This window comes from Eptatretus burgeri, chromosome 4, assembly GCF_056783735.1.
Source record: "Eptatretus burgeri isolate ZD-2024b chromosome 4, Ebu_testis_v1, whole genome shotgun sequence".
In the NCBI taxonomy this organism is placed as follows: domain Eukaryota; kingdom Metazoa; phylum Chordata; class Myxini; order Myxiniformes; family Myxinidae; genus Eptatretus; species Eptatretus burgeri.
Window position 1 is genome coordinate 108643805 of NC_140964.1, and position 13181 is coordinate 108656985.

Genomic DNA, 13181 nt, shown 5'->3' on the forward strand with positions numbered 1-13181 from the left:
ATACTGGGTTATCAAAAAATTAAATATTATAATTGTGCCCCCCCCCCCATCCAGTTCATATGCCCCCCATATTCATATGCCTTAATACTGAGCCCTGGCGACGGGCCTGATTACATGTCAACAAGATAACTGAAGGTACTTGCCTCAGTTCCACAGAGACCTGAGTAATGTCTGCCTTTCTGTAATCGGTCTTTTCAGAAAATCGATCTATGACAACCTTATGGCACTGATTAATAGTATACTCAGCATTTGCTTGCAATATCAAAGTGACCATTGCAATGGAGAACCCCTTTCTGGTGTAACTCCCAATATCTAAAATCACTTCTCACCTCCACGCATTCGTTCATCCTTCTTTTCCCACATGTGGAACCAACTTCCTCAGTCTCTTCAATCTCATTATTCCCTCCAGGGCTTCAAGACAGCTGTTCACCACCATCTCACATCATCCCCTATCCAAAAACTATGATCTTTTCTACTCCAATTAACCTTCCCCAAGCCCTCCTCCTTCCAACTTTCCAGTATCTCCTTCCTGACAGTTTGCTTCTGTATCCATCTTCTTCACCCCATGCATCCTCCCCTCCCTCTCATTCTTCCCCACATCTCTTACTTGTCCAAGTCTTTCTATTTTGTCCCTCAACCCTGCTGTTGGTGTGTTTCCCTCCTCTCTTTCTACTGTTCCTTTTGTTCTGTTGCATCCTAATCCGTACTAAGCTCCAGCTCCTCCACGAGCCTCAAAACTGGACAAAAATAATGAAACCACCACTAATGGTCAAAAAAATTGCATTAATTACAGCAACAGAAGCTGAATCTGTCAAGTTGAACCGTCGAGTGTATATCCTTTTATCACAACTAGGAGTTTCTATGATTCGTGTTCAGCCATACCATCATTCTTATGAAACTGTCTCACTACATGATTGAGAAACTAACCGAGTAATTTGGTCTGCCATAATTCCATAAACAGTATTTACAATGTCCTGCAAAATTATTCACCCCTCCCAATAAAACCACATTTTGATGAAATACGAATTGTGTAAAACAAATTTTTCCAAATAAAGTTTTTTTTTTTCATCATAGAAATGCCTGTAAAAAAAACATGTTCAAATCAAAATTCACTGGTTGCAAACATCTTCATCCCCTGAGGTCAGTAATTGGTGGAAGAACCTTTTGCAACAATGACTGCAGCAAGTCTTTTTGGAAAGGTCTCTTCCAGATTTGCACAGTGAGATAAATGGTGAAATATTTGCCCATTCTTCACATGAAAATTGCTCGAGTTCTGCCAAGTTTGATGGGATCCTCGATGGAGTGCAATGTTCAAGTCTCGCCATAAATGTTCTCACCAGTCAGGACTTTGGGTCACTCGAGAACATTTCTTTTCTTCTTATTCAGTCACTCGAGTGTGGCTTGAGCTTTATACTTTGGATCATTGTCCTGCTGAAATGTGAATCTATATTTTAAACAAGAAGGGCACTCTATAGAGAGCATACCTCCACCAGGCTGATTAGTTTGCATTTTGTATCCAACTGTTAGGCCGGATCTGAATTGGGACCTGAACTAAAATATAACCGGCTTGTTCTCATCCCCGAACCAACTCACCCACCAGGTTTCATCTGAACCCATCTTCAACTTTTTTGAGATATCCTGCTATACATCGTTTCAGCACAATTTCTCCATTGTGAAGAATCGCTTTAAAAAAATTATCGGATCTGGATTTGGTTCTTCACCAAAATCTAATAATTTCGGCCTTGTTACATATACAAGCTTTCCACAAAATTTCGTCCAAATCCGTCCACAACTTTTTGAGATGTATTGTTCACAAACAAACAGACAGACAGAGACAGACAGACGGGGGGGGGGGGAACATAACCTTTAGTGGTGGAGGTATTAAAAAATCTTTCCTTGATTTAAAGCAAAAATGCCACACAAATATAGTATATGAGAGTTGTACTTTCATATACTTCAGTAGTCTGTAGAGAATTATGACAGGAAAGGAATGTTATTTTTGCCTGGGTGAGGCTTGTGAAAGTGCAACACATTTGAAGGAGGATATCATCGTGACCAGGGCAATGGAAACCAAGTGAATGTGAGAATCAAAAGGAACGTTAAATTGTGAATGAAAGGGTGGCGGGGTGAATTGTGATGTTCACAAGATTGGAAATTATTACGAGTTCCAATGGAAGACTAAGATAGTAATATAATGGGAACGATATTACTGCTTTGGATCACACCAGCATCTGGGACACTTCGGCTCCCCCCTCAACCATCACACTTATCCCACTCAAGGTGCATGGTGGTAACACAAGGTGAAAAAGAACAACAAAAACTTGCACATAACGCAAGTAGTTTGGTGGGCAAATGTTACAGATGTTTAGCGCCATTGTGACTTATTCAATTTGTTTTTCACTCTGGTTTTTCAGGTCATTATAGGTCATGTGTATTGGTTGTCATTTCAGACAGAGTTTCTGACATCTTTACTATAATTCACCAATGTCCGTCCGTCCGTCTGTCTGTCTGTTCCCAGGTACTAACAGCTGAACCGATCGCAACCATTTTTTGGGTGTGTAATCCTGGAACTCCTTGGAGTAAAATGGGCCTATTATTTTTTTTTCAAATTTCAGCTTTGGTTCCCAGCCTTGACGTCATAACCACCGTATAATTGCAACTGTGAACACAACGAATCAGCAGGCTAGACCGGACAGGGACTATCGGAAACATGAACAACAGCGTGACACAGCTGCACACCAGACTGGCAGGCAGTCCGCTGAATCCGCTGAATACAGAGCTGGTGAACAAGACAGCTGCACACCAGACAGCGTAATTGAAACCATGTACACATTGAAACTGTGAACACAGCGAATCGGTAAAATGCCCCCCAAACGCAAATCTTCGTTAATGAAAACGTCAAAAAAATCTGCTGCAAGAAAGCAGGCTGGACTGGATGAGGACTAGCGGAAACATGAACAAGAGCATGACACAGCTGCACACCAGACTCGCAGGCAATCCGCTGAATACAGAGCTGGTGAAGAAGAGTGTGACACAGCTGCACACCAGACTCGCAGGCAGTCTGCTGAATACAGAGCTGGTAAACAAGAGAGTAACACAGCTGCACACCAGACTCGCAGGCAGTCCGCTGAATCCACTGAATACAGAGCTGGTGAACAAGAGAGTAACACAGCTGCACACCAGACTCTCAGGCAATCTGCTGAATACAGAGCTGGTGAACAAGAGAGTAACACAGCTGCACACCAGACTCGCAGGCAGTCCACTGAATACAGAGCTGGTGAACAAGAGAGTAACACAGCTGCACACCAGACTCGCAGGCAGTCCACTGAATACAGAGCTGGTGAACAAGAGAGTAACACAGCTGCACACCAGACTCGCAGGCAATCTGCTGAATACAGAGCTGGTGAACAAGAGAGTAACACAGCTGCACACCAGACTCGCAGGCAGTCCACTGAATACAGAGCTGGTGAACAAGAGCGTAACACAGCTGCACACCAGACTTGCAGGCAGTCCGCTGAATACACCGCTGGTGAACAAGCGCGTAACACAGCTGCACACCAGACTCGCAGGCAATCCACTGAATACAGAGCTGGTGAACAAGAGTAACACAGCTGCACACCAGACTCGCAGGCAGTCCACTGAATACAGAGCTGGTAAACAAGAGCGTAACACAGCTGCACACCAGACTTGCAGGCAATCTGCTGAATACAGAGCTGGTAAACAAGAGCGTAACACAGCTGCACACCAGACTCACAGGCAGTCTGCTGAATACAGAGCTGGTAAACAAGAGCGTAACACAGCTGCACACCAGACTCACAGGCAGTCTGCTGAATACAGAGCTGGTAAACAAGAGCGTAACACAGCTGCACACCAGACTTGCAGGCAGTCTGCTGAATACAGAGCTGGTAAACAAGAGAGTAACACAGCTGCACACCACACTTGCAGGCAGTCTGCTGAATACAGAGCTGGTAAACAAGAGAGTAACACAGCTGCACACCACACTTGCAGGCAGTCTGCTGAATACAGAGCTGGTAAACAAGAGCGTAACACAGCTGCACTCCAGAGCACTAGGAGAGTCCAGCTTCAAGTGACAAACTAAAAAGAGGAGGATTGGAGCTGTGCTTGATGTCAAGCACTTCAAAGAAGCCGACTACCCAGCAAAGCAGCAATATCACAATCTGCCAAGTATGTACGATACAAGGCGAAAGTGCCCCTTCTGCAAGGCCTACTGCTGGAAAGACAAACAACCTGGATATTGCTGTGAGTCTGGCAAAGTTGCAATCGATCTCCTCGATACCTACCCTGAAAATTTTCAAGTCCTATTCAGCCGAAAGGAGTTTATTGAGAAGATACGCTACTTCAACAATGCCTTGGCCTTGGCATCAATGAGCACTTCATGCCAGGATTCCGCCCCATGGATGGTGAAGCTTCAAGGTAAAGTCTACCATCATATTGGGCCACTTCAGCCAGAAAATGATCAATCTCATCCGACGTTCGCTCAAATATGGTTCCACAACAGTGACAAACTGAAAAACTGACTGCGATTTAATAAAGTGCTCAACAGTAATATTGAGATCCTGAAGACTCTCCAAGACTGGCTGCGTCAGTACAATCCCTACATCCAGTCTCTAAAGTGTGCCCTTGAGTTGATGGAAGCAGACAACAACAACATCACCATGGTACTATATGCAAGAAGACGCCCTTCAGGTGAGCATGTTCGATGCTACAACCTCCCACAGGCAAGTGAGGTGTCAGTCATCATACCTGGCGAGCATGTCGACCATTTGAACGTCATCCTCCATTAACGTGAAGGTAGACTGCAATCCATCACGGAGCTGCACCGGAGCTACGATACTCTTCATTATGAGCTGATGTTCCCCCATGGTGAAGAAGGATTCAATATCGACATACCCCATACAAAAGGATGAGGAACGATATCGCCAAATGAGTTCGCAAGGTTCCGCCTTCAGATCAGAGATGAACATTTCAATCAAGTCATGAGGTGTCGACGACTTGCTCAGCAGTAAGCATGCAATCAATATGCCAAGGCTGAAGCTTCACGATTTTGGTGGGTAAGGAACAATCAGAAAACTATCCGTGCAGAGAAGTACCAAGGCCTGATGGATGCTTGAGATAACCAAGAAGAGATGCAGGCTGGAACAAAGATCATCCTACCACCATCAATCTATGGCTTTCCTCGCTGGTACGCTGAAGCCTTTCAAGATGCTATGGCCATCGTCTGATCCCTTGGTAAACCTGATCTCTTCGTGGCATTTACTTACAACCCACAATGGCCAGAGATCTCAAACTCACTTTTCCCAGGTGAGCAGCCCTGTGACCGGCCTGACCTTACAGTACGCGTCTTCCATATCAAGCTTAAATCTCTCATAGCGGATCTGAAGAGTGGAATGCTGGGCAAAGTGGTGGCCGACTTCGGCATGAAGGAGGATCAGAAGCGTGGGTTGCCACACTGCCACATCCTGCTGATACTTGCCTACGAAAACAAGCCACGGGAACCCAAGGACATTGATAGAATTGTGTCAGCCGAGATTCCTGATCTGAATATCAACCCAAAACTACATGAGATAATCACACGCAACAATATCCACGGTCTGTGTGGTGCTCTAAACCAGAGTTCACCTTGCATGTCTCGATATTGAGAAGCATGGAATTGCGACAAGGACTTCTCAAAACATTGTGTAGAGCATACCATGATGACGGACTCTACGTATCCAGTCTATCGGTGCCATCCTCCAGCACAAGGTGGCCAGAAACACAAGAAAAAGGTGTGAGGACAGGATATCGAGGTCAACAACGAATGGATTGTGCCCTTCCATCCGCTGCTGTCCTTGAAATACAACGCCCACATAAACATCGAGGTTCTTAACTCAGTGTCCAGTGTCAAGAATATCTACAAATATTTGACCAAGAACAGCGACCGTTATCATAAAGCTGACCAATGGAGAAGAAACAGATATCACGAACGATTAAATAGTGTTTTGTGGATGTGAGATACATCAGTGCATCTGAAGCTTACTGGCGCCTGTACGAGTTCCCCATCCAGCAAATGAAGCCTCCCGTGCAGAAGCTCCCAATTCATTTGGAAGATGAGCAACTCATCCTGTTCCAACCAGATGATCTGCATGACATCGTCAACAATGGTCCACCGAAAACAAAGCTCACAGAGTTCTTCAAGCTGAACCAGAATACTGATGTGAAGATCACATACCCTGATGTATTCAAGCACTTTAGATGGGTGTAGAACACCTGGAAGAAGCGGGCTTACGGAGCAACTTGAAGAGGCGAGAATCATCGAAGAAAAGACTAACTACAATGTGCAATAACTGGAAGAGTACGTCACTGAAAATCAGCCAAAGCTGAATGAGGAGCAGTAAGTGTTTTATGAAGCAGTCATCGACTCGGTGCGGAATGAGAGGGGTCAGTTGTTCAGTTTGGATGCTCCAAGTGGTACCAGGAAAACCTTTCTCATCTGTGTACTGCTGGCTCAAATTCGCTCTGAGAAGAAAGTTGCGTTAGCCACAGCTCTGATTGGAATTGCAGCCACCCTTCTCCCAAATGGTCGTACACTTCACTCTCGCTGCAAAGTGCCACTATCAATCAAGGACTCGGTGTGCATCATCACCAAGCGAGACAGTACAGGACAGTTGATCAAGCAATTTCATCTGTTGGTCATTGACGAAGTCTCCATGTGAGACCGGCGTATTATCGAAGCTTTGGACCGAACATTCCGTGATATCCGTGAGACAGATCGGCCTTTTGGAGGATTCGCCATCATATTCTCTGGAGACTGGAGACACACCCTGCCTGTCATCCGAAGAGGAGGCCGTGCTGACAGGGTTGCTGCCACTCTGAGGCAGTCCCCCCTCTGGAGACAAGTCCATGTGCATCGATTGACAAAGAACATGCGGGTGCATAACGCAGGAAGTGGAGATGAAGAATGTTCCAAGGAACTTTTACAAATTGGAGAGGGAGGCTCCCCATCAATGCAGAAATTTGCGAGTTCAAAGTGAAGTCAAAGAGAACTACCTGATCTGAGGAGAAAACGTCAAGAGCCTCATTGACGTTATATTCAGCAACTCGAGCACCTTGCATGCTGACAGGAACTGGCTTTGTAGCTGAACCATCCTCTGTCCTACGAATGAAGCGGTTGAAGAGGTTAATGATATCGTACTGCAACAATTCCCAGGGACGGAATCTGTCTACTTGAGCAGCAACAAGGTAATGGACACAGAGAACACACACCAGTATCCAGTGGAATTCCTTAACTAGATATGCACTTCAGGAATGCCTCCTCACACTTCTGCCTCAAGAAGGGAGCTTCCATCATGTTGCTGTGAAATTTTGACCCCAAAAATGGCCATTGTAATGTTAGTCGATATATCGTCGACAACCTGATGCCGCATCTCATTGATGCAACACGAGCTACTGGGTCACATCCTAGAAAGAAGCTATTTATACCGAGGATTCCCATTATTCCATCGGAAAACCTGTTCCCTTTCCAGATGCAGCAAAAGCAATTCCCAGTCCGCCTCTGCTTTGCAATGACCAGTAACAAGGCTCAAGGTCAGACATTGGAAAAGGTCGGCATCTACCTGAAGACCGATTTCTTCAGTCATGGACAGCTCTATGTCACCATGAGTCACATTGGCAGAAGTGACAATATTAGTATCTTCGCCAAGAACTCCAGAGAGAGAAAAGGATCTTTCATTTATAATGTTGTGTATCCTGAAGTTCTCAGCTGAAGAACATGTATAAGTGTAATGAAATCATTCATTTATTTCTTTTCCTCAAGAAAAAGCGTACAATTGGTATAACGCTTTGAAGAAACACGACGAAATAATCTTCTTTACTTCTTCTTCTTCTTCTTCTTCTTCTTCTTCTTCTTCTTCTTCTTCTTCTTCTTCTTCTTCTGACTTCACATTGCAGCCATTTCCGGTTTAGTCTCCAGCCTAACGTTTTCCCCACTTTCCGCAAAAACGGCTGATCCAAGCGTAACGATTTTGGGTCTGTAATCTTGGGACCCCTGGGCCTCCCGATTGAAGCCCCGCCCGCAGGGTGGGTTCCATTGCTTTGCCAGTCATATCAATCTGGAGGGATCAAATGCCTGGTGTTGTCTTAATGGTTAGCGTGGTGGGCTTGGGATCTATGGATCCTGACTTCAAATCCCACTCTGATGTTGAATTAATACCAGGTGGGGTTGACTCTGCCTATCATCCTGAGGTCGGCAAAATGAGTGCCAGCTTGCTGGTATCCTGTGTCGGAGTGGCGAACTGTCCAGGATTGTGTCCAATAGCCAAGGAGACTGCTTCAGCAGCACCACCGCTCTGCACAGAGTATGGTCCCAATGGATGGAATGGATGGAGACATCAAATCAATGCGGTTCCATATTGGAACAGCTTTGAGGTTACAAGACTGGTGTTTGCAGATGTTGAAGAAACCCCAGTCTCCGATGTCGAAGAAACCAATCTCCAACTCAGGATCGATGCAACAGAGCTTAAATCTTTAATACGTGGACATGGAAAAGGGAACAACCCTTCTAATTTGTTTGTCCTCAAAGCAGGGTTCTTATTCAGGTTTGAAGAGGAAAGGAGTGTGGTATTGGGAGTTACATGAATATTGATGAATGCATGATGAACTGGAACTGACGAGGCTGAATCGAGAGTGGCATCAGAGAGCTGTGAAGTAATGGCAGCAGGAAACACCATTAAAAACGGTTCAACTGAAGAACCTACGTGTGGGCTGACTTGGCTGCGCAACATATTGGTGATGAGGATGGCTCACCTTGCACTTGCAGCACCTGCTGCATTCTTACCAAGTCCGGGTGAGCCTTCGATACCTTTTACCTCATGGATGCGCATGTTTGAGAACTTCGTGCTGGCGGTAAATGCCGATGCACTGTCTGATGCGAGGAAGTGCGCATTGCTTATATACTGCCTAGGAAGTGAAGGACAGCGTTTATTCTATACTCTCCCAGTTGATGATAACACGTACTCCGCTGTCACTGCATTAACAGCCTTATTCACACCAAAGGTGAACGTTGTTTTCGAACAATATAAGTTTCTTCGATGAGTATAGAGGCTGGGTGAATCGACTGCTCAGTTCGTTGCTGCTTTACGTGAGAATGCAGTTAATTGCGAGTTTAGTGACCTCTGATGAAATGATACGAGATCAGCTCGTGGAAAAAACCCTTGCAGCTCGTAAACGTGAACGGTTGCTTTTGGAACTGGAGCTTACACTGCAGAAAGCCCTCGTAATGGTGGGACAAATCGAATCAGCCATGGTGGAAGCCAAAGTGATTCCATGCGGCATGTCGATGTCTTTTCAGGATGTAAATACAGTACCAGCGCAGGGTAATGCAGATGCGACCCCATCCACAGGGACACATCAAATGAACCTTCAAACCCAAAATTTCCACAAGCTCGACAGGTATGCCAAGAGAGTACTTGTTATCGTTGTGGATCTGCAATGCACTTCGCCAATTACCCCAGATGCCCTGCAAAATATGTAAATTGTAGGCAGTGTGGTAAAAGTGGACATTTTGCTCAAGTATGTCGCAGTAAAGGCAACAAATACCAAGTGTGGGAAGTGACTGTGCCAGATGTGACTGTTTTAAGCATAAACACACAAGCCTCTGAACAAATTAGAGGGAACCTATTTTGTGATTTTCGTCTTTTCGGCCATGAGCCAGACCTGGTAATTTTTGGCCACCGGTACCATCTGAGAGGAATAATGCTCATCATAATTTTTGGCAGGATATGCATCTCTGCAGTCAGAAACTATGTGATAGCATTGTATTGGTGGTAGTCTTTTGTGTGTTATTAGCCGTTTAGTAACGCTATCCCAAAATAAACTTTTCTGAAACAAGCGTAAGACAGAAGGAGACATTCTATTTAAAACTAATGGTTCTCTCTTATTATAGGCTATATCTTCTTAAAATTGTTAGGCATGTAGCTCATGTTATTTGCTTTTCAAAACAGTTGTTAAAACTAACCCAGCATTTAGTGTTTGCAATTTCAGGCACTGATAGTCAAGCGCTGATACATTGCAGAACATATGATTTTGTTTTCATAAAAAGTGGTACGGAAGTTTTTTGCCCATACCCTAATTCATGGATACCATGTTTAAATACGTGAATTTGAAGAAAATTTAATCATAAACTAAAATAACAAAATATATTTTAAGTGAGTTTAAATACGTGAATTTGAAGAAAATTTAATCATAAACTAAAAGAATAAAATATATTTTAAGTTAGATGCACATTATAAATGTTATTGTTATTATTGTTACCCTTACCCCTCAAAACGAAAAATACCGCAAATCAAGGAAAATTTGTTACTTTTAGTTTTTCTTGCATACAGGTGACAAATACATTGATAAAAACATCTTAAATGATTTGAAGATTCATGTTTTTATGTATGATTTAAATGACCAAGTCCTGTTGGCCACGGATGGAAGATTGAGAAGGAAGGAGGAGTTGAACAGTTGGTGGTATACTGGATGGATGTTCAGCCAGCACCTGAGGCGGTCCTTGATTTATTGGCCTGCAATTGTAAAAGGAAGGGTTCACTACCAAAATGTGTTTGTTTGTCAAATGGATTGAAATGCACTGATATGTGTGTGTGCAAACTGCCAGACTGTGAGAACCAGGCATCCATATTTGAGTCAGACGATGGGGAAAGTTTTGATGAGGATATTGAAGAACTGGATAATAATTATGATTTTAAAGTTCATCTTGAGCATTTTATACCACTTACAATCAGTGCATATGATCAGAGATGTCTTAGAAACTATAAAGGACCCGTCTTTGGTTCATAAGACAATGTTTATCATCAACACATTGGGCCTTGGTAATGGCCTTGTTAGTGTGGAACACCACATTTGTGTTGCTGTTCTGTAATTTTATGCCCTACAACAGAAGATTGTGTTTCATTTTCACCTTTGACTCATTCATCAGATTGCACATGATTAACCATCTTGCTACTGTCTTATTGGTTTATATTGTGCAATACGGGTATTTGATACCTTCATATGTGCATTATTGAGTATCTAAATCCTTGAAATTCTGTATTTTTTGAGAAATTACAGGGAAAAGACATTAATCTTGTTCATGAACATGCTATCATTTACCTTTGCTGGGTGTGCGCTGCTGCTCACCACATCACCACAGGGCGAATCTCCCTTACCTGTGGCTAATATTTTAAACCACCCATTAACCACTGTGGCTAATCCATGTTTTAGTGGTTTTTTTTCCAGTTTTAGACGAATTTTGGGTGATTTTAGCACAATTCAACCTTTGTTGAGACGGCCGCCATTTTGTATGTTTTGATTATGGGAATCACGCGTGATTTCATACAAGCTTATATATACTAACTTTAGAAGTTTTAAACTAGTTTCTAGTAAAAAATATCGACCAAAGTTACGCATGATTCCCATGATTCTCGTCTCAATTTTTTTTTCTGGAATGATTCGGCATTATTCGGCTCTACTTGGCGCTACATGCTTCGTTGGGTCAGTGGTTGCCAGGTGAGTTTTGGCACAATCAGTAGTAGTACCTGTAGTAGGATGAGTTTGTTTGGATGAGAGAGTTTGTTTGGATGAGTGAGTTTGATGGGTGACTTTGGTTGGTTGGATGAGTGAAGATGATGGTGACATTGGTTGTATGAGTGAGTTTGATGTATGACATTGGTTGGAAGTGTGAGTTTGATGTGTGAGATTGGTTGTATGAGTGAAGTTGTTGGGTGAGATTGGTTGGATGAGTGAGTTTGACTGGCATGAGGTTGGTCCAATCCTGGTCCACAACCACCCCCATCCCCCACTACCACCTACTAAAGGCACAACGACCATACCCCCCCCCCCACACACACACACACACACACACACACACACACACACACACACACACACACACACACACACACACACACACACACACACACACACACACACACACCACCACCACCACCACCATCCCTCACAATCACCACCTCCGCTGATGGTCGTTCATTCAATCAATCTCACACGTCAAACTCACTCATCCAACCTATCTGAACAATCCAACCTCACCCATCAAACTCACACATCCGCCTTAAAATTAACTTATTATTTCATATTGCTAAAAAAAAACTTTTGAATAAAATATGTGGCTATTTCCTTTCTCCTGTGGCTAATCATTCTAAACCTGGATTAGCCACAGTGGCTAATTCCTTTTGAAAGCCAGAGCACACCCAGCTTTGTTTGATTCTTAGAAAGTATCCTTCAATAACAACAGGGAAAATATCATGACATTGACCAAACTACATAAATCCCTCTAAATTTGGTATTTTTTTCATTTGGGGGGTGCGGTAACATTGTCTGCTATACTGATCTTAATATACAACATACAAAAAATAAATTTAGATTTTTGGATTTCTTAATAAATTTGCTAAACACCCATGTAATTATATTGTTCCAGAACTTTTATTTACTTTCCACAGTAACAAATACTTTTCTAAAGGCAGTATGATTCATCACACAGAAAATAGACACTGATATATGTGTCACCAATGACATACCTTTTAACACAGGCTTGTTTCGCACTTTTTGTTGAGAAGTAAATGATCCAAGCAAAAGGTGAGACAAATTTCAACGTTAATGTTTGACTGATAAAAAAAAAAAAATGTTGTTAAGTTGAAGTAGGATGTCTTCCCTTGTACTGATCATTTTGCACAAAAGCTTATTTAAGGGTAGGCACATAAACAGGGTGATAACACAAAAAGCTACCACCGATGCAATGCTATCACATATTTCCAAACTCAAGGTTTGTATACCTTGCCAAAAATCACTATGGGAATTATTCCCACCAGATGGTACCGACCAACCCTACTGGCTCATGACTATTTGCACACCTGATGGACAGGCATGCTCGGCTAAATTGCTGGAGGACACAGGTTCAGTCGTTTCCATACTTCCAGAGTCTACCTACCTGGAGCATTTCAACAATGCACTTCTTACAGAACCAAAATTACAGTTCATGACTTACTTTTTTTAAAAACCGATCACTGTGGTTGGTTGTCTTCAAGTACAGGTGTGACACAACCATGTTTCTGTGCCTGCTGATTTCATCATTGTGCCTTCTGGAACACCTAAACTCAGCATGGACCTCTTCACTGCTCTCGGACTGA

At 43.2% G+C, this 13181-nt stretch overlaps 3 protein-coding genes across 7 annotated transcripts in view; all 3 read left to right on the forward strand.

Moving 5' to 3' along the window:
• Nucleotides 1–13181, forward strand: part of LOC147028870 (synaptic vesicle 2-related protein-like) — a 297753-nt gene that overhangs the window by 277052 nt on the left and 7520 nt on the right. The window contains exon 16 of one of the 5 annotated variants that reach the window (XM_085879658.1): nucleotides 9347–9447. The exons of the other annotated variants lie outside the window; for them this stretch is intronic. Coding sequence (XP_085735784.1) covers nucleotides 9347–9447 — 101 coding nt within the window. The remainder of the gene's footprint in view (nucleotides 1–9346; nucleotides 9448–13181) is intronic. 5 annotated transcript variants of the gene reach the window in all.
• The window catches only part of LOC147028873 (synaptic vesicle 2-related protein-like), a 460702-nt gene that overhangs the window by 93028 nt on the left and 354493 nt on the right, over nucleotides 1–13181 (forward strand). The window lies entirely within an intron of this gene.
• Nucleotides 1–13181, forward strand: part of LOC147028874 (synaptic vesicle 2-related protein-like) — a 172088-nt gene that overhangs the window by 2643 nt on the left and 156264 nt on the right. The gene's annotated exons all lie outside the window — the stretch shown is intronic.